This window comes from Chiroxiphia lanceolata, chromosome 25 (genome assembly GCF_009829145.1).
Source record: "Chiroxiphia lanceolata isolate bChiLan1 chromosome 25, bChiLan1.pri, whole genome shotgun sequence".
Classification (NCBI taxonomy): Eukaryota; Metazoa; Chordata; class Aves; order Passeriformes; family Pipridae; genus Chiroxiphia; species Chiroxiphia lanceolata.
In genome coordinates, this window is record NC_045661.1 from 3467787 (window position 1) to 3495509 (window position 27723).

Genomic DNA, 27723 nt, shown 5'->3' on the forward strand with positions numbered 1-27723 from the left:
CAGCCTGGCCCTCCCCTGGTGCCCACCACAGCCACCACAGCTGAGGGCAATGCCAGGGACAGGCTAAAAAAGCCCCTGGTGGGGATGTTTCCCTGAGCATCTCCCCATTCACACTCTTTCCACGGGGCTCAGCCTTTGGTGCCAGTCAGGAACGTGCTCCTGGGGATGGGGGTGCCCAGGGCTGGGTCCCCCCAGGTTGTGCCTGGGCTGAAGGGAAGCCCAGGGGTGATGCCACACTTCCCAGGACTGAGGCTGGTGCAGGAAAAAGCTCTTGCTCTCTCCAGAAAACTCCTTCTCCTCTTTGCTGACCCTCTGGAAAAGGGGCAGGGAGGGCGTGTTTGTACCAAACAGGATGAACTGCTGATAAAAGAGGAGGAAAACAAAATGCTTTAGAAACAGCCCTTCAGCATTCAGAGAAATTAGGAAAGGGGGGAAACAACCAGCCCCAGAGCCTGTGAGGAGGAAAAACAAAAGCTTGCCTGCAACTCAGGTTCCTGAAAAAGTGCTGAGCACAGCCTTCGGATGCTGCCCTGCTCCTCTCCTTGTATGGGCACAAACAGGGCCTGCCTTGTGCCTATATTTAATTTGCAAGGGTGAAAAAAATTCTCTCTCCATGCCTCTTGCTCCACTGGCCTCTCTCTGCCTGGGAAAGTCACAACAGGAATAGAATTGCACGTTTAAAAAAAAAAAAGAAGAAGAAGAATAACACCACAGCTCGCACATAAGGCCTTCCTAAACTTGGAGTGAGTGGAACAGGTTTTTGGAACATAACACTGGGGCACACATGAAGCATCTGGTGAGGCTCTTGGGTGATGAGGAGGGGGGGCTGCAGTGCAAGCCACAGGCTCTTGCTGTCTGCACACTCCTGTGGCTCCGGGAGCTGCCAGGGATTCACCTCAGTTTGAATTCCTGGAGACTGGGGGGGGACAGGAGGCTGTGGCAGGACCCCCAAGGCCCTGTGCCCCTCCCCAAATCAGGGGCTGGGTGGCTCTGAGGCTCTTTCCTTGGCAGCAGTTTCTCCCCCAGAGTTTTTCCCCTCGTGGTGCTGCGGGAGGAAGGTGGATGTTGAAGTGTCATCTGAAGGCTCTCAGGGCTGTGCCTGCAGTGGGATGTGCCCCTGGAGCAGCGCTGGCACCCTGGCAGGGACCTCTCTGCCTGCAGCCCTTCTCCCTGCTGTGATTTACAACCTCTCCTTGAATGGAAACTCTCCTGGCTGCTCCCCAAACTCCCCGATCCCAGCTGGGAACAGCCTGACACAGACCACAGGCTCCCAGTGCCAACCCCTCCCAGATGATCCATGTGTGGCTCCACCATGGGGAAAACCCCTAAAGGAGAGAAGCAGGACCCAGGGTGTCCCACACTGGAGACAAAACTGATTCCACTTTATTGGAAACTCTTGGAGAGTCGGACACTGAAGAACTTGGTTCTGTCAAGACAAGGTTTGTACAACAACAGCAACAGGAAACACAACAATAAACGAAGTTTTTTTAACTTTGCCTGTGAAAACTCAACAATTAACTCTTGCAATGTTGTATCTGGTGCAACCTGTGGGGACAAGGGGAGGGGAGAGGGGCAAACCTCACCAACACCCCTAGGGTCACAAATCCCCCTGCAAGGAGCCTTGTGCCCTGCTGGTTTAACTGGCAGAGGAAGGAGAGGTGCTGGGAGCACATTGGTTTAAGTGGAAAACTCCCCCAAGTTGGGGTTTCACCTCCTATTCAGCAACTGTTCAAGTCTTATAAATTCAAACTTATTCCTTTCCATTTAAATAACAAGTGCTTCGGGTACAAGGCTTGGGCTGCCTGGTTTATAACCCAGTTTCAAGTGCACACAAGCAGGAATAGATTTTTCTTTGTTTTAAAAAACTATATATATATTTGCACACTCATACACACACACACACAAGCACACAGTGGATTTTGTGCTGCAGCCATTTAGCTGGAGATGATGGAATGGGCCTGGAGTGGCTGTCACCAGCCTAGGCCCAGGAGCTGGTCATCCATGGCACCACTCACCCTAAAGCTGCTAAAGATTCAGATTATTTTTGCAAACACCAGTCCCCAAAACTCTGTGTCAGCTGCTGCTCAGGCTGTCCCTGAAGATGCACTTGTCCAGCAAATTCTATCAGCGAGTGAAACCCTCAGCATGTTTTGCAGAGGACTCATCTCAGTCCACGTGGAGAGCTCAGGGGTCTCCTGAAAAGACAAGTGTGGCCCCCCAGCTCCTCTCTGGTGCGGGACAAATGCTGGGCAGAGCAGAGAACACGGACAAACTCAGACCCAAACAGCTGTGTTGATGTCAAACCCAGACTGGGTGTAGTCTCTGGACTCGTGGACTTTCTTGGTGCCCGTTTTGGGGCGCTCACTGTGGCTTTCTGCCTTCGGGTACCTCTCTGCTTTGCCGTGGTGGCTCCCGTGGAGCGGGAAGTAAAATGTCCCCTTGAGTTTGTTCATCTTTTTGGATCTCTTGGAGATCTCGGGCTGTTTGTCTTCGGGAGGAAGCCAGCAAGGCTTCTCCTTGAGCAGCCTGTCCCGGTCCGGCCGGACGCTCCTCAGGAACTTCTTGAAGATGTTGGCCGTGAGGGAGAACTTCCTGCAGAGCTCCTGGGACCTGCTCACGGACAGGGACGCCTCGCTCTTCTCCCCCTTCTTCTCCAGCTCTGGCAGGTCCAACCAGTTCCCAACCAAGTCTGCAAAGATGTTGTCCCCCAGCACCAGCGGCTGCCGGTTCCTGCTCTGGGACATCAGGGAGGACGTCCAGTCGTGGCCGTCGTCACAGCCCGGGCACTCCCGGCATTCCGGCCACCCCCCGGCCGTGCCCTGGATGCTGCACTCCAGAGTCCTGGGGCGGACGTGCTCGGCTCTGCTGGACACACAGGAAGGTCCTGTTGGGGCACAACCACCCTCCCCACAGAGGCTGCTGGAGGAGGAGGGGGTGTCTCCGAGGTGGTCGCTCTGCAGGAGCGCGGTGGGACGGGACAGCCCCGCTGGATGCGGGAAGGACGTGGGGCTGTGCCCCTCCACTGACGCCTCCCCCCGCGGCCGCTCGTCCTGCCAGGCCCTGGGAATGTCTCCCCGGCTCCGGCAGCACCGGTGCTGCTCCACCCCACAGCCAGGGCTGCGGCTCCCGGAGATGTCCAACTGCTCCAGAGCCGTCTGGACCTGGAGCAGCTTCAGCTCCTGCAGGGCCCCCATCATGCAGTTCATCTGCTCGTGCAGCCCGTCCCCGACCTCCTTCATGGAGAGCTGTGGAGGGAAGGAAGCACACGTTGGATCGGCGTCCCCAGGAGCCAGGAGAGAGCAAGAACATTGGGAGCAGCTTTCTGAAACACCACCTCTTCCTACTGCCTGCGTTTTCCATGCACCCCCCCCCGTACTACATCCATTCCATTGGATTTTCCTTAGATTTTTCTAGGAGTTTCCCTCTAGGAATCAGAGGAGCTGACAGAAGCGGGTTGTTTGACCTGACAACAAAAATAAATAGTCTGAGTTCCCATTAATGGCTTGGCAGAAACCCAAGGTGTAGAACTATGAATGGCTTTTGGCTGCTGCCAGTTTTAGCATATTCTTCTGCTTTTGTGCTTTTCGTGCCCTGGCACCAACTGAAACCAGGAGCCAGAATAACGAACAGAGGTGCCTTCCATGGAAAACCTTGTTCCTTTACCTGAAGTGCTAAAGTAAACTAAAAATAAACCCCACACAACACATCTTCAGATCTGAACACCCTCCCTGCAGCCACCTCTGGCTAGAGGACAATCAAAGACATTTCACTGCACTGGAAATTTCATACAAAACAACCAACAAACTCTAAAATTACTTACAATCAACTAGGAGTTCTTTGATTCCCAGGCTAGGACCTTTAGCAGCAGTTCTGCTTTATCCATGAACCTCACTACAAAAGATTGAACTTCCTACACCAGACTTAAAATAAGCAAGTTATTCTCCAGAGCTTCTCGACTCCCCCCTCTTCTCTTTCGCTCTGCTGCTTTCTCTCTCTCATGTAGGATCTGGATCATATTCCCAAAGCAGCACCATAAAACAAATGGGCTCTACTTTCCAACAGCTGCCACTTATTTTTTTTTTTGTTGTTTTCCAGTAGGGAGGGGGGAGTGGGGAATGGGCAGGAGAAGGGAGGAACAGCAGGGCACAGCGGGGCTGGAGGTGAGGCCGTGTCACACCAGTGGAAGGTGGTTTGCACAAGAGATTACCACTGTCTAGGAAAGCTCCAGCCTACGCTGCCACAAACAGTTTAAACGGCTCAGCACCATCTCTGGGCAGCAACAGATCTCAAGATCAGGGGTGGGAAAAGCCCAGGTTTTTTAATTCTTACGCCCAGCTTTACATTCTCACGCTTTAGTTTCTACGTCTCCTTCATTTAACTAACTTAGTTCAATCACTTGCTCCATTTCCATCTCTGTACGTGGATGTGAGCAGAGAGAAAGAGCAGCCATCAGAACCCCTGTAACAAGCCAGCTCTGTAACTGCTCAGCAGTTCCTGACCACAAATCTCCATTTCAAACCCCAGAACCTAAAACCAAACAGGTTACAATGATTTTTCAGAGCTTTGCTCTCAAGAAACTTATTTATCAGCCAGAACGAGCACACAAGCTACGAAAACACAGAAAATCTGTGTTTAGCTTCCTGCTTACACTGAGTGCCTCCAGCTCTCTCATTTTTTTAAGATCAGCAAATAAACTACTTCTGCAGACATGCAAACAATGTCCCACTTCCAGCCTAACTGCACCCTGGCTCCCCACACCAAGCTGGGGCCATATGCTCTACCAGCCTCCGACAAAACTATCACCTTACCTCTCCAGATTGGCTGCAATGCTGCTCGTCCTAACCTTTCTTGCCTTATTAATGGAAGCCTGTTTTATCTGGGGCTTTGCAAAAAGCTGGATTTGGAGCCGGCTTGGCCCCTCATTGGCCACTTCCCACCAAATCCCCTGGCTGGTGCAGGGCTGTAATCGCTCCGTGGGGAGTGACGAGGGTCCTGCCGTAATGACTGGGCTGATCAAACCCCCTGGCATCTGCTGGGCGGCTCTTGTTCACCTCATTGATTCAATTAACTCCCCCCGTGATGGGTGGGATCCTCACAATTCCTCAGCCAGGCTTTAGGAAGCATTAAAATTTCATAGGCAGCGTTCTGAGTCGCTGTGGTCGCTCCTCGCAGGCAGATCCCATCGCCCCCACGCCCCCACCCCCTGAAAGAAAAGACCTGAAAAGCTCAGAATCCAGCACTTTTCTTCCTGAACAAAGGAGGTGGATCTGCCAAACCTGGTGCCAGCACCAGCCTGGGGAGCCTGAGAGCCGCTGGAAAAGGACTGGAGACGTTTTCAGACGTGAAAAGCCTTTCCTGGAAGTGACTGAGATTTGGACACTTCCCCCCCCGATGCCCAGGCTGAGCTGCCCCCTCAGAGCAGGGGAGGGAGGAAAGGGGGGTTTTCAGGATGTGACTCATTTGTCCCGTTCCAGTGACCTGCTTTGGGTGGGATGAATCCTGCCCTCCAGCCTCGGGGTCCCTCTGGCAACGTGAATCCCACCACCAGCGAGAGATTTTAAACATCCCGAGGCTTTTAGCTCTGCTTGATGAAATTTTGGGTTGTGCAAGATAAAAAAACGAAGCAAACCAATCCCCCTCTGCTTTATCTGCTATCTGCTCAGTCTTTTACAGACCTGGAGAGTGAGGGAAACCCAGCCCAAAGTGAAGTCACTGCCTGGTGATGACCAAACAGCCTGCAGGGCTTGGATTCCATCCACCTGTAATTATCCTGGGGTAATTAAGAGTATTCACCTTGCACAGAAAATTCTGGAGGGAAAAAAAACCTTCTTCCCCAGTGTCTAACTGCCACCCTCTCCTCTTTGCCAAGAACATCTCAGTGAGAACTGAGAACCAAGACCAGACTGGCTTCCCTGAAGCTCTTCAGCAAAGGAATAATGTCCTAGAGAACAGGGACCATCACCCTGGCACGGGGTCAGAACTGAACTATCCGGGCTGCAAGAGGAAAACAGGATTCTGCAAATAATTCAGCACAGTGGGCTGGAAATCAGATGCACTGATGAAGGAGAAGGGAGGTCCAGGCTGAAGGGACAAGCCCTGTAGCCTCCCTGGCTCTTGGTCACACACTTCATGTAGAAGGAACTGGAATTTGTGATGAACTGGAGCACAATTCCAAACGGAGCGTGAATGTGACACGAAACCCCAGAGAGCCTTAATTTGGCATGGAGAGAGCCCCTGACAGAACTTGCTGGGGTTATGCAAGTGCCATTATGTAAGCTGCCCACCACGGGCATCAGGAGATGTTCTGGCTTGTGCCTCTTTGTGAGCTGCAAATCCCAAACTTGTGCTTGGATCGGTCAGGCTGCAGAGTGCAGGGGCAGCAGCATTCCCGGCCAAATTTTGGGTCCAGCACAGATCCTGCTCATCAGCATCCTCCCTTCTTGTCCCTCCTGGTCTCTCCTCAAGGTGCACAAACTCATCAGCATTTCAAAGGACTCCTGGTGTCTAATTTGAGACGCTTTGTGCTTCAAAATAAGTGGTGGTTTGGCACCTCTGCTTCCAAGAAAAGCCCTGTTAGAACTATGATAACTTGTAGATGTCCAAATCTATCTCTACAAACCAGTTAAAAATCAGATGCCTCAAACTGGATCTCATTATTCCTGAAACTTTTGCAATCCCTAAAAGCTGGCAAGAAGAATTTTGTGTCTAATTCTGCACAAGCCAACTCCTGTCTTTTAGAGCAAGACAAGTACACACAGGGCTGAGGGTGACGTGCGTGTTCCATTTCAGTGCCTGGGATTTGGTGTGTGATGGGAAAAGGTTCCTTTCTCCAGCAGAAAACCTGGATCTGTCCTCCTGCAAAGGCAGCTCTGGCTAAATGCTTCCCCCAAAGCAAAGCTCATTTAAACTACAGACACCCCAAGCACTGAAAACTGAAGTGCAAAATTCAAAATTCCGCTCGCGAATGATCATCAAGGAATATTCCACACAAGGAGGGGGGCAAACAAAAAATTGTCAGAGTTCAAATACGGAGGTTTTTGGCCCTGGAAATGTTCCATTCTGAGCAGCCAAGGCACCAATTGCTTTGTAAGCCACCTTTTCAATTATGTCCTCAAAATACCTACTGCCACAAGTCCAACCAGAATGGGTTTACCCAGTTTGTAAGTCAGTGATCTCCCACCACTGATTAACACAGCAAATACCCAAGACCTGCAAATAAGGGAGATCTCTCCTTGTCACTTCCCACTTCCCAGGTAAATAAATAACTTTTTTAACCCACTTTGGGAACTGATGGTTTTTTTATTACCATCTACCTTCACTGAGCTCTCAGAGTCCAGTTCCCATCAATCCCCTTGAGCCACAGCTGTCTGTATTCCCAGCCCATCCACACATCAGCAGCTCTGTGATGCTGATGGGAGGAAAGGAAAATCCCCAAAACACCCCTCAGCCTTCAGCTGAGCACAGAAAGCTGGGAAGAAGAGCCCTGAGTGGTGTTTGTCACCACGAGGAGGAAGACAGATGTCCAGCTCTTGGGGAAAAGAGCTGCAAAGAGAGGAAGTTATTGCTAAGAGAACAGGAAAGAGCAAATGGCAAATAGTTCTTAATAATAGTTCTGATGGGCAGCAGAGCCAGTGACAAACAATTGGTATTTAAAGGGGGTGACATAATAGAGACCAAAATTATTTTAGAACTGCTGAGCTGACCATATTGTTTCTGTGTTTTCCTCTGGGTCACTAACTGGATTAATCTTCAACAAGCCTGCAGTTGTGGCTGGGCATAACCCCTGCTGCACAGCTCCCAGAGAGCTTCTCTCCAGCTCCACATCCCACCTTTCTTTTCCTTCCCTTGGTGTTCTTTTACTCCTTGCACTTTGCCACAATAATTTCAAGTCTCTTTTTTACCTCTCGTCCTTCCAGAGTATTGTAGGTGTAAATGAGGATGTGAACTGTGAGCTCACAATATCTGAAAGAGGAAGGATGCTGAAACTGTACCAAACACACCCCCCACAAGAGTTTAAATAGATCCAAAACAGATGTTACCCATGAAAGACCTGGTTCACAGCACTCCATTAACCACCTTCCTCACTCAATGGCCTTCCTTCCCACTGGGATGATATTGTTCTGGGCTTCCCAATAACACTTGCCACGTTTAAAGGCAAATTAGAAAAATCAATTCTCCACAAGCAGGAAATAAATGGACCAAAAAGAGCTCCAAGAGACTCCTTCAGACTTTTACTCACAAATAAGAGAGATCAAAACCTCGATGGATGGACTGACCATTGAAGATGATGGTTAAAAGTGCTGGTTTTCACCCCAGGGCTGCTTCCCTGGGGATCTGGTCTTTAAATTCCTGAACACACGAAGCTGGGAGTCTAAAAAAAATCCATCATCACCTTCAGGAGTCTTCTCTGGAAATAACCAAGCAGACAAAGCCTGTGACTGCTTTTTCTCCCCAGTTCTGTGTGACAGGACATCTGCTGTCAAGCCACTCCCTTGCACCTTCCCTCTAGGAACACCAAGGAATGAGATCCTGCCATAACCACCCAAGTTTCTGACGGAGCCTCCAGCAGTGGTGGATGAAGTCACCTTTAAAGGGGCCATTTTATCAGCAGAGACACAAATGGAGCTGCCTGTTCCCACCTGCTGGAGTTGGGACCCTGAGGTCTGTTATTTGTGCCTCACACACCTGCAAACCACAGGAGCTGCCCCTTCAGAAGGAGCAGTAAATGAAAACACAGCAGATCCTCTCAGAGCGTGACACTGTGAGAGAAAGAGTAAAAATAATTGGCTGTATTTCTCTCTCGGACCAAATGTTCTATTCCTGCAGGATATTCATAGCAAGAAACATTGTCTACCAGGACATAAATTAATGTAAGGAAGGAGTCAGACTCCATCAAACTCAGTAATTCGATGCATTTATGACAAATGTGCAGGGAGAACACTCAGAAGTTGAAGTCAGACTGGTTGTTTTAAATAGCTGCTTTAATACTTCTCCTCCTAGAAAAAAAGCAATGGAAAACCCAGAAATATGCTGGATTCCTCTAAAAAACACACAAAGTAAAGTTATAACCACAGCTCATGTGACTGTGACCCCTTGCCTGTTACAGCCACAGATAAATCTGCCCCATGGACTCACCAGTCCCCACTGAAAAAAGGGGATTTATTCTTGCTGCAGATGAGTCCCAAACCCTCACCCCACAGCACGTGTGCTGATGTTGCTCCCCAGAAATGCAAGCAATCCCCATGTCAGAGAGTGCAGGGAGGTAATGCCACGTGCAGAGTGAGGCAGGGAAATGAAATTCCTCTCTGCTAAGCCCTCAGCAGGACAATTCTTGTTCAATCTGATCTTTCAGCTGGGATAAGGGCGTGCGACTCGCAGAGCAGCCACGATTCTGCTGTGCCTCAGGATGGTGCTTCCAGAGTCCAAAAGGGCTTTCAGCATCGGGATTAATGGCATGAATGGAAGATTCACGAGCTCTGAGGCACATTTCACGACTGCCACAGGAAGGGCAGATGCCAGGAGTGGAGAAGCACAGCTTATTCCACCACCAGACCTACAAACCAGCGCTGCTTATCCTCCCGAGCCACACTGCATCCATAAATCTCCAGGGGCTTCCCGGGGGAGAACAAGGTCTGATGGATTTTCTGCACACAGGGATGAGGTGCAGAGAGCTGGCAGAGCCTGTCAAAAACAGCTCCATGGGCTGGTGTCAGCCTGGGATGAGGATCCCACCACGGGCTGGGATGAATGGCTGTGTCAGCTGAGGCTCTCCTGGCTCTGAAGCGTTTGCATGTGGAAGCTTCTGAATGAATTCCAATCAAAGGGACACCACACATGCCAGAAACTATCAGCTTACAATGGAAAACTCGCGGCTGGAATAGCAGATCTCTCTCTCTCATTGACTGAAATGGGTCAGATCCATCCCTGGGAGCCCTGGCAGAGCTTTCCCACAGGAGATGGGAAGAGCAGGGTAAGCACACCTGGGCCAGGCTCATCTGGGACTTCTCTGGCACAGCACGGTGTGGCCTCAGTGCTCAGGTGAGATGTGGGGGCACAGCAGCAGCCCAGACCGAGCACCCCGTTATTTAAATATGTTTTTAATAAACAAAGCAAGAGAAAGCAAAGCCAGAGCTGGAATCCTCGAATCTCACACTGGTGGGGGGATTGAGTTGCACTGGAAGATAACCTTTCCTTGGGAACTGGGAGCTGTGCCAACGTTCCTCTGCTTTGTGAGAAAATCCCCTCCTCAAAACCAGCCCAAAGCCTTGGTTGACCAAAGCAGAGGCTGTTTGCACTGGGACAAACTGATCCTGGGAACAGGATGGCCTCGTTTGCCATGGGACACTGAAACCTGCTTCCTCTGCCCGACAGAGCTGCCCCTGAGACACAACACAAACCCCTGTGTTCCTAAATCCACAGGGATGCCCTGGAGCTGGATTCCCATTGACTCCACACGAGGTGGCTCATTGTCTCCATCTGGCCCAGTCATTCCCACCATTCCTGCCCTGTGACTCCTGGTTATGGTGCATTTAGTGTGTGAGGCATGACCTGCCCAGCAATGAAGAAAGTGGCAAAGCAGCAGGATCAGGAGCTCAGTTCCCACTCCCCATCGGGGCAGATGGGCCCAGCTGTCCCTCGTGCTGCTCTTTAAAGAAACATTAATCTATTTTAATTCCAGGCTATCATGACAGTATTGAGTTTTAAAAGCTGTTATTGCTCAGGATACCATTTATGGTGGTTTTAATTAGTACAGTTGCTCCAACCTTCATTAAATGCAACCTGCAGCTCCCTCAAGTTGCAGGGGAAGGGGAGGGAAGTGATTCCAGGGGTGAGCTGGAATTGTGAGCACACCCCTGCTCACAACTGCACTCTGACACCCTGAGAACTTGTGTTAAAGGAAGTTTTTAAGTCTGAATAACAAAAACTGGGCAGTGGAAGGAGAAAGAATGGGACCAGTGAAAACCAAATGAATGAAGATCTGGGCTGGTTTCAGCCAAGATGACAACTGCCCCTTCCCAGTTTTTTAAGCCAATCATTCACCTAAATTTATGCCAGGTTAAGTCTTTGTTTACTAATGTAATAAAAATTGTTGCACTTTCAGAATTGAAAAAAAGTCTATTACTGCATTATAGCAAGGGTGTGAGCAAACCCAGAATTTTCTCATTTTAAGTATTTTTTTGGGGGTTTCACATTAAGTATGAGGGATTTGCCTTCCCTTTGAATATACTGACTTTTCAGAAGTTATGCACTACAAAACAGGCATGTTTTAGACTCATATAAAGGTGCAATGTTTAGGCTTTTCTAAAAAAAAAAGATCACATAACAGAACTGATTTGTTTAGAAGACAAAACACTGATTTAGGATTCTTAGGATGCTCTTTTGGAAGTTACTGCTTTTACCCATCTCACCTTCCAACTCAGATTTTAAAGACCTCCCAGAGTGCCCTGTACACGTCCTGGTCTGCAGTTTGCATTTCATTCATCACACCCAGCTCACAGCACACCAGTGACTCTCATTTTCCTTTGTTTTAGTTTGTCTTCCAGCTCCTGTGTTTGCTGGGGAAACACTGGGAACGCCAGCAGGTTAAATGTCACTGCTGCCACATTTATTCAGAGTAAAAGGCCACTGCCCCAGCCCATGTTTCACAAGAGCTGGAGGAGCACAGGGCTCTACAGCCCCGGTCCTGCCCCGAGCACAGCTGGAACTTCGCCTGGCCCTGTATGGCCTCGAATGGGGTTGTCACACAGGGAATGCTTCCTGCAACCCAGGCGTGACAGCAGCACTGCACACAACTCCAGGGAGCACAACAGCCAGCCCAATGCGACATCCTTTCCAGCCCAAACCGGGAGCTTTTGTGCATTCAGAAACTTCACCCACCCGCTTTTTGCTCTGCCTTGTCTTCCCCTTTTGTTCTCATTATCTATTTATCAGGATAGCGCACGACTGCGAGCCAGACCCGCTGGGAGCCCTATTTCGGGAAGTATCAGCTCTTCCTACCAACCCACCCCCAGCGAGCCCCAGTGCACCAACAATCCCTTCGGGCTTGTGGACAAGCCCCAGCAAGTCGGGGGAGCGGGGTAACCTCCTGAACAGGAGCGGGAGGAGGGCGAAAACAGCGCTGATTCCTGACAAAGGCTTCCCTATTAAAGAAGTATTTTCAGAGAGTATCGGGAGCGCAGAGCGCTCTCTCCCTTTACATCCTTTTTATCCCTATAAACTTATTCTCAGCGGAGATCTCGGTGGGTGTTTCTCTGATTTCTGACCTGTGCTGGCGGCTTGTCCCTAAAGCCCCCGCGCGCCCCCGGGCGCGGTTTCTCTCCGCCAGACGGATGGACGGACGGACGGACGGACCCTGGAGCAGCCGGCGCTGCCCGGGAATTGCCTCCCGGCTCAAAGCAGTGGGAGCGCCGGGACCCCCAACCCCCGGTCGAGACCCCCAACTCGGGACCCAAACCGAGACCCCCAACCCCCGGCCGGGACCTGCCTCTCCATTCACAGCAATGGGAGCGGCGGGACCCCCGTTCTCCGGCCGGGACCAGAACCGGGACCCCCCACCCCCGGCCCGGACCAACATCTGGACCCCCGACCCATGACCGGGACCTGCCTCCCCGCTCACAGCAACGGGAGCAGCAGGACCCCCCACCCCTGGCCGGGACCAGCAGCAGGACCCCCGAGCAGGACCTGCCGGGACCAGCAGCAGGACCCCCGACCCCCGAGCAGGACCTGCCTCCCCGCTCACAGCCATAGGACCCCCGTCGCCCCCCCGGTGCCGCTGCCCACCAAGTGCCGACCCCTCTCTCCGCGCAGGACGACCCGCGGGCGCGGCGCCCCGGCACCCACCGCCCGCTTTCCTTTCCTTTCCTTTGCGTCCCTTTTCCCTCCCTTCCCTTACCAGCTCCTGCCGCAGGCGCCGCAGGTGCTGCTCCATGGCCCGGCTGGGCTCGGCCGGGGCGCGGGCGGGGAAGGGGCTGTGCGGGGGGCGGCCCCGGGGGGCGGTGGCAGAGCGCGGGGCCGCGGGTGCTGCCGGAGCGGCCGCGGGTGCGGGGGGAGCCGCATCATCTCCCCCCCCGCCCGGCTCCAGAGCCCGCAGCCCCCCGGGAAAGGGGAGGGAGAAGCGGCGAGAGGCTCCTCCAGACCCAGCCCAGCGCCCCGCTCCCTTCTCCCCGCGCGTCCCAAAGTTTGGGTGGTTTTAGTTTGGCCGGGTTTAGTTTGGGCTCTGTGTGTGTGTGTGTTTGCGCGTGGATTCCGCGCACCGCTGCGCGGGGAAGGACCACCCCGGCCAAAAGCGCGGATTAACCTACATGGCTTTTAATCGCGAGAAATTGCAAAGCCATCCCGGTCGCGGTGTCCCCGTTCTGTCCTCACCGCGGGGCCGGGGGATGTGACAGGTCCCGTGGGAAGGGGACAGCGGCACCTCGCACATGACCGTGCCCGTTCTCCCGGTGCCCTTTGTCAGGCAGGGACAGCGCGTGTTCGCGGAGCTGCGAGAAAACAGGTGCTGAAAAATCCTTCAGCGCGGGGGTTTATTTTCAGAACGGCTTTTTCCCCCCCCTCCCTGTGTTTTCCAAGCGGTGTTTTCGGATGGAAAACTGGATGTGAGGGATGTTGTCGCTGCTCCTCTAAGACCAGGATTTTTTTTTTTTACCTCAGGTCAACAACCTCTGATGCTGCTTGTCACCACAGGACATCAAACAGATGGACAGGCGAGCCAGGAAAAGGCACAAACGCTCTTGGATCATCATTACAACTGCATTGAATTTGAAAGGGTTTGAATTTTTCGGGGTTTCTCACAGATATATAAGTATTATTCTCAGTTTATATGCCAAACGTGGTGTTTAGCTGAGAAATGCTGAGTCCCCTGCAATAATTTAACAAGGTTCATCTGAATCTCTGCAATGCTAAAGAACCTGACAGAAAGAAGAATACTACTTCGTGTTTTCAAATTTGGGAGTAAAAACATAATTACTTGCTTTTCCCCATAAATTTGTCAAAGACTGGCTAAAACTTTTGCTTTCCAGGTCTTTATTTTTTGAAAGAAAACCTTTTTTTTTTATAGATGGTAATAGGATTTTGTTCGTTTCCTTGTTTGTTTGTAGAAATCAACCTCGGTGTTTTTGAAAGCTGACCTTTGTGTCAACATCCAATTTAAATAAGAAATCTGTGATCTGCCCTTTCACGTATGTTTGGGAAACACTCCAGAGTTAACATTTATTGATCCTTCCAGCATCTCTTTCATTATGGGCCAAAATTTCTTGCCTGTTTACTCGTTTCAGGGTTCCCATTTCCCATCTCTTAAGCATGAAAACAGCATCTGTCTTTGAGGCTCCGCAGAACGTTGGGCAGTAAACACATTAATGTATTAAAAAAATGACCTTATTGAAAAGTCAATCACTTCCAACGAGGTATGCCATGATGCAATCAGGATACTTGCCAGTTTTGAGTCTTTTTTTTTAAAGCCTAAGCCAACTAGCCCAGCTATGATTTTTTTCCTTGAGATCTGGCAGGATTTGTTGGCCAGCTGGTTGTTCCCCACGGGCCAGGGTGGGGTGTGGATGTCCCCAGCCTACCCAAGCATATGGCAGGTTGAACAGCCAGGCAGGGGTAAAAAATCAGAGAGATGGCACCATGTGGAGAACAGGAGCTGAAATTCCTGCCTCCAGCACTCCACCTTTCCTTGTCTCTCCCAGTGTCCCAGACAAGGATCCGTGTGCAAGAAGAGCCCCAGGCTCAGCATCCAGGTTTCTGTGTTGCTTGGGACCTTTATTTTCTACTAGAACTATGTTTTTATGGTTTCTTTTATTATCTCAGTTCTATCAAGCAACATTTAGACAGGATTTCTTCCCTGTGGCACAGCAGCAAAGCTGAAACAAAACTGCATTTTCTCTTGACGTTTATCAGCACAGACCAGGTTCAGCTGGTCTGAGCTCAAAACTGACCATGGGCTTTATTTATCCCAGCCAGCTTTGGGCAATGATATTTTCAGGTATTGTTTTATATTTGGTAGAGAAAAGACTTCAATGTCAGTGACAATCCATTCCTGGATATGTTCTAGGCCAGGCTGGACAAGGCTTGGAGCAACCTGGGATAGTGGAAGGTGTCCCTGCCCATGGCAGGGGGTGGAATGAGATGAGCTTTAAGGTCCTTTCCAAGCCAAATGATTCTGGGATTCATTCTGTGATTCCATGATTCTCTTCTCCTGGAGTTACCAGACTGCTGATGAGCTCTATGGCTCTGGCACCTTGAAAAACTCCATGGAACCAGAGCAGGGATTATCCCAAGCACAGGATGCTCCCTGCAAGGTTTTCTTTACAACACCATGTATTTTTTTAAACCCTGTCATCCCTGAATTTGTTTTAACTGATGCTTTTCACAGCACTTTGACTATTCCAGCACAGAAGAGATACAAACAATGCACGTGGTTATTGGAAGCATCAGATCTAAGTTAATCAATAGTGTATTTTCCAGCACATCAAGCGTTCAGGAGGCCAGCTGCAGGTGGACATGGCAAGTGTTCCAAGAAACCTCCTGTGCCACTTGCAAGGCACCAAACTCCGTGATCTGCTGGCAGATGAACAGGAAGAGCTTTTAGGCTCTTTGGCTTCTGTTAAGGACATCTTTTTGATCCATTTTCCAGCCTCCGGGGCTGCTCCTGTCCCGGGAGACTGATAAAGGAGTTCATGAGCACAGAAGAAAGGAAAGACCGGAATATTCATGTGCCTCCAAACTCCTGGGAACTTGCAAGAGGAGAGAAAAATCTGAGATATTTTCTCAGTAGGATTTCCTTACTAAGCAACATTTTTCTCTTGCGTGTAGACAACTGGTTCAAAGCAGCACCGACACCTCATGCCAGGCCCTGCTCTCCTTCCGCTCTGTCGTGGTGCAAACCATGAGCAGATGGTGCAGTGCAGTGGAAAATCAGATCTCCAAGAAAATAGGGAGCCAAGAATAAAACAGCCCTGGAGGAGAAAGCTGCGTGGTTTATTTCAGGCTAAAATGAAAAACTGGGATCCTTGGGCAAAAATTAAGACGACTCCTTCAGAGTGGAGTGTTCCACTTCTGCGAACTGCCTCGTTCCTTCCCGAGTGAGGGAACATCCATCCCTTCACAGCTGAGGGCTCATCTCATTTGTTGTCTTTCAGTTCATTGATCTGGTTTCTCCAGGCTCCCACGTGACTGTTCTTTGCTGAACTAACAAGCGTGATTATCCCTGAATTTCTCCTCTCGTTTCGACTTCCTTGCGCGCTGACGACAAACCTTTCAGAAAATTCCTTCCCACTTTCAGCTGCAGCCTGACCTGAATTGCATCCATCTTTGTTTAAACCCGCTGGGGCATAACAATCCAGGCAAGATAGGTAAGGATATAATGTCAGAACTTCAATTCTGGTTTTATGTTTGTGCATAAAGAGATAAAATACCCCTGAAAATGTGAGCGTTTCTTCCATTAAGCCTGATTTAGTGCATGTGGTCTCTGCACTTGTGGCCTTTAAAGTTCCTGACATGTCCCTGCCTCCCCAAAATTAAAACTTTTAACTCTGCTCCAGCGAAATTCCAGCTCCTGACATTCCTCTGCTTGCACTGGAGTGCCAGGAGTGAGTACCAGGGAAACTCCTTGTGCTGGTTTGTGGTAAAGAACCGTTGGATTTGATCTCGGCTCGCTGCATTTTCGTGACCTACATCCTGTTCATGGGAGCTGAAAAAAAATCTTGGTATCCAAGATTAAAATGGGATGATGTTTATTTATCTGGAGGAAAACAACAGGAGTGAAATATTGGCCTTTCTCACAGAAATAGCTGCTCTGCCCTGATCCCTGGTTTCTGCTTTCTTTTATCTGCAGCTGCATCCCTGCGTGTGCCTGTGGTGACCCCCCTGTGTAATTCAGATTGCACCTGAAATTTGTGGAATTCTCCTTGATCCTTCTGACAAGGAACCAAACCCATTCCACAGGAGGGCACTGAAATGAGCCTTAGATGGATGTAAGACCCCATCATCATTATTATTTATGACAACTCCATGCACCAGAGTTGCTGGGAAAAATCCAAGACTGGGCCAAGTTACTAAAGCAACAAAGAGGATTCTGCTGCTCCAAAGACTTGCTACTTGTTGATAACTTGCCATCCAGCTTTTTTTTCTTTTTTTTTTCCAAAGGGAAAATGAATGTGGAGGGTGCTTGGAGTCAATTTTTGGTGGGGAATATGCAGTCACTGTCTCTGCTGGTATCAATGGCCCTTTCACTGTACTGGGCTTTACTGTACAGGGAACAAACAGAGTTTCCATGGCAGTGTAAACACAAATAACATCCCACACTCCAAAGAGTGACTCACACGTGCTGCAGAGAAGAGACAAACTTCCCTGTCTTAATCCGAACACATCTGGGAGAGGAGGATGAGATTATCTCAGTTTAAAAGCATTCTATAAATATTATGTAAACTGAGATTTGCTCGGAATAATTCCATGCCTTGGCAGATCTGAAAGACAAATCCTTTGAAGGTAAAGGAATAAGACAAGGCCAGTGCCTGTTTGCAGTAGCAATGTTCAAATCTATAATGACTTTCTTCTTAAATATAGACACAACCTGACAGCTCTGGAAGCTGATACAAATTCTCCATGAGCAGTTTATCTCGCTCTTTCAGGGAGTTACAGGAGAAATTTAACTGTTGTAAATAAGCAGTAAGTTCAGAACAAAAGGAAGAGATGGATAAATCTGTGGGGGCTACTTAGTACTGGTCCTAAGTCCTGGTGTTGCAGGTGTTAAACTGAAACAGTCTGAGATAGTGAGACCCTGACCTCATGAGTGTCTTAGAACATCATTTATCCAAAACTGATATCCAGATTTGGAGGAAAATGAATCTGGGATGGAATTAAAATCAAATATGTGATGTGCACTTTGTAATGGGGAGGAAAAGGTGGTGAGCACTGCTTTGGAGGAATGAAACATGCTCTCAGTGTGTATGAGAGGAAGAGTTTTCCCTAGCAAGACTTTTCTAGGTCCCAAAACCTTGAGGTTTTTTATGACCCCGAGCTAGAGAGTTTATATCCCTTCATAAGGACCTGTTATTTTTGTCATACTCCATCTCTGAAGGATGTCTCATCTGCTTCTCTTACTAACCTAAATCCTCTCCCAGGATCTGCCTGCAGAGTATTCAGATTAAATGTCAAGATTTCCAAAGGCTGCTCTGAGCAGGAATATTTCCTTTGGATCTTACTGCAGGCGAAAGCAAAGCAATGTCATGGCAAAACTGCAGATTCCTCTTGGCTGGGCTGACATGTGAACGTCGACAAGGGGAATTCAGTATTTGAGAGTCACTGAGGTAAAACAAGGCCTGAAGGGTGAGGATTGCTATTTATACAGTGACTCATGGCAGAGCACACAACTTACAGAGAGCTTACAACAAAGTTAGGAGCAGTAGCAGTTAAGCTCTACTACGGGAATAAGGGTTAAAACAAAACCTTTCATGAGATCAACTGATACAGCTGCAGGAGCCTGACCTAAATCTGACACAGCCCCCTCAGCCAGGGCCAAAACCAAAGGGAGAGGGACAATAAATCTGTCAGTCGTGGTGTCAAAGGGTGTCTCAGCACACAGACAGTGAGACAGTTTGGAATCTGTCCGAACTGAACATCTGAAGGGAAATTAAAGAGCTACAAACAGCAGCATCTCTCTGAATGAAGGTGAAGCCTCTGAATGTCTCATTAATGCACTGCTGAGAGTAATGTCTGTCTCTAAATCACCTCGGTTGTACTGCAACGTGCAGGAAACCTCGGGGGAGAGGAGGAATAAGCGAGAAAAATAGAGAGGGGAAGCAGTTCCTGGCAGTGGCTCTTGGGGGCTGTTTTGTCACCTCTTTGCTCCCTTCCCCCCTGGGAACAGTCACTTCTGACTGCTCTTCGTTGTCTGTTCAAATCACATCAATTCAAAAGGGTTCTGAGAGGCTGTATTTAATCAAATGTTTGTTATGTCCAGGTGTCTTTGTCTGTCTCCTTTCCCAGATTTATCCAGAGATAATTATCTCGTGTTGGAGGCTCGTATCCCCTTGAGGACCAATGAGAATATCCACTTAAAAATTTTAAAATAATTGGACCTAACAGAATGCCTGGAGATCCCTGTCCTGTTCCTTCTGTCCTGGTTTGTCCCCACTTGGTGGAGGTGAACCCTCCAAACTGGAATTGTTCTTTGTCCTGTGGGGCCCCGCTCTTGGTCGGTACTCAGATATTCACAGGAAAAAAATACCATAATACTAAAAATTAACAACTGAATAGAATCTGACAGACTTTTCTCCCCCATCAGGAACATAAACACGAGGAATTTCAAAGGCGTGACCAAGCCTGTGATGCACCAAAAGCCATTAAAATTCATTTTTAGGCTGCCTGGCACTGTAAGAAGAATGACACAGTGTATGTGCTCGGACAGTAGAAGCCACTGTGGAGATTTTTTTCAAATCCTGTTGCAATGAATGGAAGCTACAATAACGGAAGCTACAATATCAACAATAAAAGTTGATATTCATCAGAATGAAAGTTGATATTCATAAAACTCACCCGCGATTTAAAATAAGTGGCCTGCAGAGGGTAGTAAGTAACGCACATAAGAGATTTACACTTCTGGCCTGGCCATTTGTGGTGTAATGGGTGTTTTAAGGTCGCTCAAAAGCAAGGGGGGCGATGCACCACCACACCAGTGAGTACCATACTATTAATTTTTGTAGTGTCCCGGCTTTTAAAGCTTCTCCTCGGGGAAGCGGCCACGGCTCCGAGTCTGCCAGAGCTCAAGGAGCGCTCGGACAACGCTCTGAGGCACGGGGTGGGATTTTGGGGGCGTCATGTGCACGGCCACGAGTTGGACGGGATGATGCTTGTGCATCCCTTCCAGCTCAGGATATTCTGTGATTAGGAGTGTGTTCGGACGGGACAGTCTGCACGTATTGAGGACATTCTGCGATTAAACCGACCCCTCGCTCGCCCTGAGGCGGCGCCGCCATTTCCCGCCCCCCGCCCTTCCCTTCGCGGAGACCGCGCGCCGCGCGGCGCCCCCTGGCGGCGCTGGGCGGGGTATCGGGATGAAGCGCGGGATTAAGACACATCTCGCGATATTTCCCCCTCCGCCGTTTCCCCCCCAAGATGGCGGCGCCCACGGAGCCGCCGCCGGTGCCGCCGCCTCAGGGCCGGTTCCGCACCCGGGACGTGCTGGTGCCCGGCGGCCCCTCCGATTTCGGGTCTCTCCTGCTGTCTCCGCCCGTGCTGGCGGGGCTGGAGGCGGCCGGCTTCCTCCGGCCGTCGCCGGTGCAGCTGAAGGCCATCCCGCTGGGGCGCTGCGGGCTGGGTGAGCGGGCGGGCGGGCGCGGGGCTGAGGGGCACCCAGAGGCACCCCGGGGGCCTCCCCTGACCTCTGTGGGGGCTCTTTGCAGATCTCATCGTTCAGGCCAAGTCCGGCACCGGCAAAACATGCGTGTTCGCCACCATCGCCCTGGACGCGGTGCTGCTGGAGAGCCCCGCCACGCAGGTGAGCCCCCGGTTTGCTTTGCAACAGAAAATCCCTCTTTGCAACAAAAAATCCCTATTTTTGGGGGGGAAAAAGGGCGTTGAAGCCCTTGAGGCACAGCGGTTTAAATCGGGTGTTTGTTGTCAGAGCCATCCTGCGGCTCTCACGTTTAATCCTCGCCCCTCGCAGATCCTGGTCTTGGCGCCCACCAGGGAGATCGCGGTGCAGATCCACGCCGTCATCACGACTATCGCGATAAAAATGGAAGGCTTGGAATGCCACGTGTTCATCGGGGGGACCCCGCTTAACCAGGACAAGAGCAGGCTGAAGAAGTGCCACATCGCTGTTGGCTCCCCAGGTAGGGGTGAGCTTCGCTGTGATTCAGGTCCTGTGTGGTCCTTCATAGGATGTAACTGGAGCTCTTGATACCTGGGTGGGGTTTTTTTTTTTGTTGTTATTAATAGTGCACAGCCTCAAAAGGCTGTGCCAGAGGCATTGAGACCAGCTCTTTTTAGTGAGAAGTTATTTTTAATGAGAGGTCTGGCAGGCTGAGAGTTGCAGCCCGGAGAAGAGAAGGCGGTGTGGAGACCTCACAGCACCTTCCAGTCTCTGAAGGGGCTCCAAGGAAACTGGACAGGGGACCCTGCACCAGAAACTGGAGTGACAGGACAAGGACTAATGGGTTCAAACTGAAAGACTGGAAACTTAGGTTGGATGTTGGGAAGAAATCCTTCCCTGGGAGGGTGGGGAGGCCCTGGCACAGGTTGCCCAGAGAAGCTGTGGCTGCCCCATCCCTGGAAGTGTCCAAGGCCAGGCTGGACAGGGCTTGGAGCAACCTGGGCTAGTGGAAGGTGACCCTGCCCATGGCAGGGGTTGGAACTGGGTGATCTTTAAGGTCCTTTCCATCCCAAACCACTTTATTTTATGTCTCTCTGATTATCCCAAATACGCCCTTTTTTAAGTCTTACTAAAATAAGTAAAAAAAAAACATTAAAAGTTCATCATTAGAACCTTTCAGTTCATAACTTTTGACGTTCTTTTTCCTCTTTTCCTCCTGTGCAGGTCGAATCAAACAGCTCATAGAGCTGGACTACCTGAACACAGCCAGTATCAGGCTCTTCATCCTGGATGAGGCAGACAAGCTCCTGGAGGAAGGCAGCTTCCAGGAGCAAATCAAGTAGGAAAAACCACTCATCTCGTGCATTTCTCAGTAGATTAGATGCATTTCTGTTAATCATTCCCACTTTTATGTCTCCCAGCTGGATTTACTCCTCACTCCCAGCCAATAAGCAGATGTTGGCTGTGTCAGCGACTTACCCCGAGTCCTTGGCTCGTGCTCTGACCAGGTACATGAGGGAGCCAACCTTTGTGAGGCTGAACCCCACTGATCCAAGCCTCCTTGGTGAGTAAACATCCCATTATAGTGATATTGTTGCCAGTAGATTAGGAGGAATATACTAAAACCAAAATATGTGCCTTTAAAGTCATGATTTTTCACAATTTCGCTCCACACCTGAGTTGTTTAGTTATAAAATATTGATTCCCAGTGAACCTTCTAGTAGAAGGTGTCCACTAGACCATGGAATGAGATGGTCATTAAAGTCCTTTCCCACCCAAACCATCCTGTGATTCTGTGTATTTAAAACATCAGTGACAAATGTAACTCTCGGGGTTTTTTGTCCATTCAAAAAATATTTCAGCTGTTTAAGAAAAACCTCTCTCCTGGAGGTTCTTATTATGCCACATGTGTGTGTTTGAAGTGGAATTTTTTCCTTTGCCTGCAGTGACACAGTTGACATAGCACTGTACATGTTTTTCTGGCAACCCCTAATCTGTTCTTTTGGTTCCTTTCCTCAGGGCTGAAGCAGTACTACAAAATTGTGAATTCCCATCCACTTCCACACAAAACATTTGAGGAAAAAACCCAGCACCTGCAGGAGTTGTTCAGCAAGATTCCATTCAATCAAGCCTTAGTCTTCTCAAATTTGCACAGCAGGTGATAAATTTGAAATAAAATCTGTAAAAAGCAGTGGTTGTAATGTCCGGTCAGGGATAAATTTATGGATAAATTTATGGATATGGAGAAGTTTATGAGACCTGTAAGGTCTCAGAGCACTCTGCAAATTTCAGATCTGAAATACAGCCTGAGGAATGCAGTTTTATTCCCAGTTTTCCTTGTATTCTGTGTTCTATCAGGGCTCAACATCTGGCTGAAATCCTGACATCCAGAGGCTTCCCTGCTGAGTGCATTTCAGGTGAGTCCATTCACAACTTCTAATGAACCTGTTCTGTTCTATTCTATTGAAATTGTGCATAAATATTACCTAAAATAGCAAAATTAATCTTAAATCTTGGTTTGCATGGCCTCTGATTAAATAACTGAGAATAGCATTTGAATCTTCATAAGTCTCTTGAGACTTAATCAGTGTAAAAATTAATTAACATTTAACTTTACTGTTTTCACATTTGTTGGAGAGTCATTTTTATGAATGTGTTTGCTTGTTTGCAAAGAGAAAGTTGACTCACATTTGCAGGTTGAAGCTGGGTTTCTTTGGGATGCAGGTGTTGAATTTAAATCTTTATTTCAGTTCTCTATAAAAGCTGAAAGCTGACACCTGCTGCTTATTAGAAACCTTGAATTTTTACTTCAGCTTCCATGGCTTAGGTGTTTAAAATCCATCTAAAATCAATGCTGTTTAAGTGGGTTAAGCATCTACATAATTGGCTCCTATTGAAAATCACTAGAATTATTTTTGTAATGAATTACCTTATTTTTCAAGTTTTCTTTGTTCCTTGTTTACTCATTTAAAACCGATGTTTGAAGAGGTTTTTCCTCACCCTTATTTTTGATCTCGTCCACAAGTTTTACAAACCAGTGGTTTTTTTAGATTTTTGAGGGGCATAAAGCTGCAAGAATGTACTTTATTTCTAATTTTTATCTTTCCAGGCAACATGAATCAAAACCAACGACTCGATGCTATGGCCAAATTAAAGCAATTCCACTGTCGAGTCCTGATCTCCACAGACTTGGTGAGTTTTTACTGCTCTTGAACAAGCTTTGGACAGGTTTTATTTCAAATTTACTGCCTGCTGTGCCAATGGCGCAGCAGGCAGGAGTATTGCACATAAAGTTATTCAGAGGATTAGATTTGACTTGGAATTGAACATAAAAGTGCTGATCAAGCACAGTGAGACTGTGTGACTTATTTTCACTGGGAACTTAAAAATTGCCTCCTATTCCTCATCTGGTTGGGATGAGATGATCTTTTAAATCTCATCCAACACAAACCAGTCTGTGATTTGGTTCATAAATTAATTTATCTGATGCTTTAAAGTTCAAGGGACTTTAGAATTGTTTCCTTTGCATGGGAGCTGTGGGAAGGAATAATTTATTTCTCTGGTACCACAGTGACACTGCAAACAGCTGAACAGAGCAGTGGTTATGTTTGGGACACTCTCAGCTTCTCATTGTTGAGGAATTTTGTTCTTTGGTTGATGGTTTGAGGTGCTGCCATGAGAAGATGTCTCTCCAGGTTGTCACTTTGGACTTTTTGATGCTGGAGGGGGGAAAAAAATAATCCTGGCTTGTATTTGATGGGTAGAAGGGAGCAGAGAAATGATTCCTAGTTTTCATGTCCCAAAGCAACGTGCCTGGTTTACCTGGAATGCTGTAAAATGGTTGGAAAATTGTAGGTGCTTCATGATGTGTTAGAACAATTCAGAGTTCTCATCTGAGTTGGTGGGAGTAACTCCAGGGAGGTTGGACCAGGTGGCCCCCACTGTGGTCCCTTCCAGCCTCACCCTGTGATCCTGTGTTTATTTAAAGCTCTGTTCAGCACATTCACTTCTCACTCCCCTTCTCTCCTTCCCATTTTCTCCAGACATCCCGTGGAATTGATGCTGAGAAGGTGAACCTGGTTGTCAACCTGGACGTCCCTGTGGACTGGGAGACCTACATGCATCGGATTGGCAGGGCTGGGCGCTTTGGTGAGAGCCAAATCCCTGGATTTGTGGAGCTTTCCCTTGCTTTGCTGGCCCTGCTTGGTGATGAATGAATTCTTTTGTGTGTCACAGGCACTCTGGGTTTGTCTGTGACCTTCTGCTGCCGTGGGGAGGAGGAGAACACGATGATGAAAATCGCTCAGAAGTGTAATCTGCAGCTCCTTCCTCTGCCAGGTGTGCTCTGGGCTTGGGATGCAGCTGGGATTTGGTTGTTTTGTGCTGTTCAGAGCTTCAGACAAGTCCCCAGGGAGCTGATATGTGGCTTCTCTGCTGGAGCTGCATTACTTTTAGGCCAGGTTTGTCATACTCTGTGCTGATGACTCCTTGTGGAGCTGCTGCAGTTGTGTGGAGCAGTAAAAATGGACTGAGTGCTCAGGGAGAGCAACTCTGCATCCAGCTGTGCTTAAGCAAACACATAACCACCTGCATTTCCAGAAATCTGGTATTAAACCTTGCTCAAGTGTGAAGATACAGCAGTGCAAGGAAGGAGTAATTAAAACAGCAGATTTGCTTCCCTTGCTTTGCCAGAAGCTGTTCTGCTGAAAGGGAGGATTTGCCTTCTTGTCTAAGTTCAAAATAAGTGAAAAATAGATGACAAGGAATGCAGTGCTGTTTGTCCTCATCAGCCTCATGATGCCTTCCATAAGGAAATGTTCTGGCTCCTTGAGCTCTTCCAAGAATTGAAGGAGTTGGTTTCTGGCCATAATTTAATATTTTATTGTGCAATTTTGCAGAGCTTTTTTGGGTACTCATTTGAGTTCTAGGGGGAAGAATGGACTTAAAATTAATTGCCTGCTTGTTTCCCTTCTGTGCAGAGCCAATACCTCCTGGAATGATGGATCAGTTTGAAGATGGGGAGGTGGAAGTTAAACCTGCTGTACTTCCAGGACCTTTGGTGAATTGTGACACTGTGTGTCTTAAACCAGAGGAACCAGTGCTGCAGCCTGTCCAGAATGGTTTTCCAGAGGCACCTCAGCCTCTCTCCAATCTTCCAAGGGATAATTCTGCTGCAGAAAGGCCAAAAAAGTCTCAGAAGCAAAAGCAGATAAAAAAGTGCACAAAGCCTGCAAATAAAAACAGTAGAACCCCCCAAACTTCCAGTTGTCACACAGAGCAGAGGAATCAAGTGAAAACTGTCTCCAGGACAGATGGGCATCACAGCACTCAGGCTCCAGATGAGGAGGCCTTAAAAAAAAACCTTCCCAAAATTCCATGCTTGTCTTCCTTCAAAAACCAGCTCAACAATCCCTGGAGCTTCTCAGATTTTGTTGAGGACTATGAGTATTTCATGAAGGAAGGGTCTGAGAGACAGGTGGAAATTTTAAGGAGCTATTCAGGCCCAGGAGAGCAACGTGAGCTCCCCAGGAACGGGGATGTGGAGTGGGAAGAGATGGGACATCACACAGAGACAGCAGCAAACGGTGACATTTCTGGTGACAGTGATGGTTCTGACACTTCCAGGGATTCCTTTAGTAGTAGGGAGGATAATTCAGGCTTTGAAGCATTTTCCAGGGCTTCCTCTAATGGCAGGGAGACCAACTCATGCCTTGAAGCATTTTCCAGGGCTTCTTCTAATAGTAGGGAGAACAACTCATGCTTTGAAGGATTTTCAGACACACAGGAGAGAAATGCTGTCCCCAAAAGGCATCAGGGTCGTTCAGGTTTCTGTCCTACAGCAGAGAAACCTCAGGAGCCATCCCAGGTCCCAAAGCAGAAGGAAGTGAGAAAGAAAGTTCTGAAACAAAATGCTAAACAAAAGAAGAGCCACAACCATCAATTCTCGAGTTCTTCCCCGAGGAAAACTGAAGAGGACTGGACCTGCAGCTCCTGGGATGATGCTCCATCTGAGGACTGGAGTTATGAGGACTATTGGAAATGTTATAATGAAGCTTGGCAGAGCTACTATGCAGCAGTGTCTCACTACAGGGAGAGTTACAGGCAGTTCAGCTGGATGAGGGCCTACCACATGAACTCTGTGTATCTGCAGGAGCTCCTGAAAAGTGGGGATTGATGCCCTGATGCTGCTGGTTGGGACCAGCAATGGACATGATCCATGAAAACTCTGCTGGTCTGGAGGACCTTGACAGACAGACATTGTTGGGGATTGAAGGAAAATGTTGTCTTTTTGTAAGCAGCTGTGTTTTGATAAATGTTTTACACGAGTTCAGTGACGGTGTTACAAGTTGGTAATAAAAGGAAAAAGAAAGGCGGTTGGATGCTCTGTTGGAATCTTTACAATCCAAAGTAAACAAAGGATGATCAAAGGCAGCCATGTACGTTTAAGAAATGTCACAAAGGAGAAAAAACAAACTAATCCCAGTTGTGTTTCATGGAGTCCCAGAATGGTTTGGGTTGGAAGGGACCTTAAAGCTCATCTCATTCCAACCCCTGCTGTGGGCAGGGACACCTTCCACTAGCCCAGGTAGCTCTGACCTGGCCTTGGACACTTCCAGGGATCCAGGGGCAGCCACAGCTTCTCTGGGCAACCTGTGCCAGGGCCTCCCCACCTCTTGACTTGTCTTCCCTGTGATTTTGGGTGAAGAGGAATTCCCTGTAACTCCACAGCCTGTTTATAGTTGGTGATCATTCCACATTCCATAATTCTCTGGGTAAACACCAGGCACTGATTATATCCTGGTTAAGTGAGGGAGTGAACATGCATCTCAATGCCTGTATTGCTAATTTAAATCCAGTTAATTACCACTGTATAAATAACATTCTAAAGCAAGGTGTGCAGCCCAAGGATGGTTTAATTATGGGGAGAACGTGCAGCAATTGTAATTGTTCTGTCCCTCTGGGTGCAACAATATCAAACTTGCCACACTTACTGGAGAGCTTTAATTAGAACTGAAATTACCTATTAGTGCTAAAACTAATTGATGTTTCCTGTTTGGGTTGCAGTGCCTTGTATGGAGCTGTCCTGAAGCAGGAAAAGATGGGAGTGCTGGCTGGCTTAGGGTGCTGACCCTGGGCTGACTCTGCACTGATTTTGAAACTTCATCTTTTAGCTTTTAGTATGTTTGGGATCATTAGACATTTTTTTCAGCAACTTCCCTTGATTTCTCAGTGTTCCAGTGTTCCCCAGAGCACCTACAGTCTGCTTTTGGTTGTTTTCTTGTGCAGACTTAGGCTGGAATTTTCTTAGCAGTGCATCCTACCTACAAACTGCCCTTCCCAGGAGACTTGCTGCTTTAATTTGGTGCTCTGGGGGTCTCCAGGGCTGTTGCATTGCTCACCTTCAGCCA

The 27723-nt window shown here is 48.7% G+C and overlaps 2 protein-coding genes across 7 annotated transcripts; one reads left to right on the forward strand and one right to left on the reverse strand.

The window, feature by feature from the left end:
- Positions 1–1366: 1366 nt before the first annotated feature.
- Positions 1367–19717, reverse strand: INKA2 (inka box actin regulator 2). 4 transcript variants are annotated; one of them, XM_032710781.1, is made up of 2 exons: positions 19537–19717; positions 1367–3245 (listed from the first exon to the last, which is right to left on the reverse strand). In XM_032710781.1, exons 1-2 carry the CDS (start codon positions 19582–19584, stop codon positions 2274–2276), a joined length of 1020 nt encoding a protein of 339 aa, XP_032566672.1. In that variant the 5' UTR covers positions 19585–19717; the 3' UTR covers positions 1367–2273. The 4 variants fall into 4 exon arrangements, with proteins under 4 accessions (XP_032566672.1, XP_032566673.1, XP_032566675.1 ...); XM_032710782.1 differs by lacking the exon at positions 19537–19717 and adding an exon at positions 12893–12966; XM_032710784.1 differs by lacking the exon at positions 19537–19717 and adding an exon at positions 12083–12232.
- A 378-nt stretch (positions 19718–20095) lies between these two features.
- On the forward strand, positions 20096–26687 carry DDX20 (DEAD-box helicase 20). 3 transcript variants are annotated; one of them, XM_032710779.1, is made up of 12 exons: positions 20096–20317; positions 20403–20497; positions 20666–20834; positions 21539–21653; positions 21736–21878; positions 22334–22472; positions 22673–22731; positions 23424–23506; positions 24358–24463; positions 24551–24652; positions 25294–26008; positions 26060–26687. In XM_032710779.1, exons 1-12 carry the CDS (start codon positions 20116–20118, stop codon positions 26487–26489), a joined length of 2358 nt encoding a protein of 785 aa, XP_032566670.1. In that variant the 5' UTR covers positions 20096–20115; the 3' UTR covers positions 26490–26687. The 3 variants fall into 3 exon arrangements, with proteins under 3 accessions (XP_032566670.1, XP_032566671.1, XP_032566669.1); XM_032710780.1 differs by having other exon boundaries at positions 25294–25997; positions 26049–26687; XM_032710778.1 differs by having other exon boundaries at positions 20097–20317; positions 25294–26687.
- Positions 26688–27723: the final 1036 nt, after the last annotated feature.

Coding starts and splice junctions, on each gene's coding strand:
- INKA2 (XM_032710781.1), bottom strand. CDS start 19,584: ATGTGCGTTACTTACTACCCTCTGCAGGCCACTTATTTTAAATCGCGG. Junction 3,246..19,536: donor CCACTTATTTTAAATCGCGG/GTGAGTTTTATG, acceptor TTCCCTCCACAG/CTCTCCATGAAGGAGGTCGG.
- DDX20 (XM_032710778.1), top strand. CDS start 20,116: ATGGCGGCGCCCACGGAGCCGCCGCCGGTGCCGCCGCCTCAGGGCCGG. Junction 20,318..20,402: donor GCTGGGGCGCTGCGGGCTGG/GTGAGCGGGCGG, acceptor GGCTCTTTGCAG/ATCTCATCGTTCAGGCCAAG. Junction 24,464..24,550: donor TGGCAGGGCTGGGCGCTTTG/GTGAGAGCCAAA, acceptor TGTGTGTCACAG/GCACTCTGGGTTTGTCTGTG.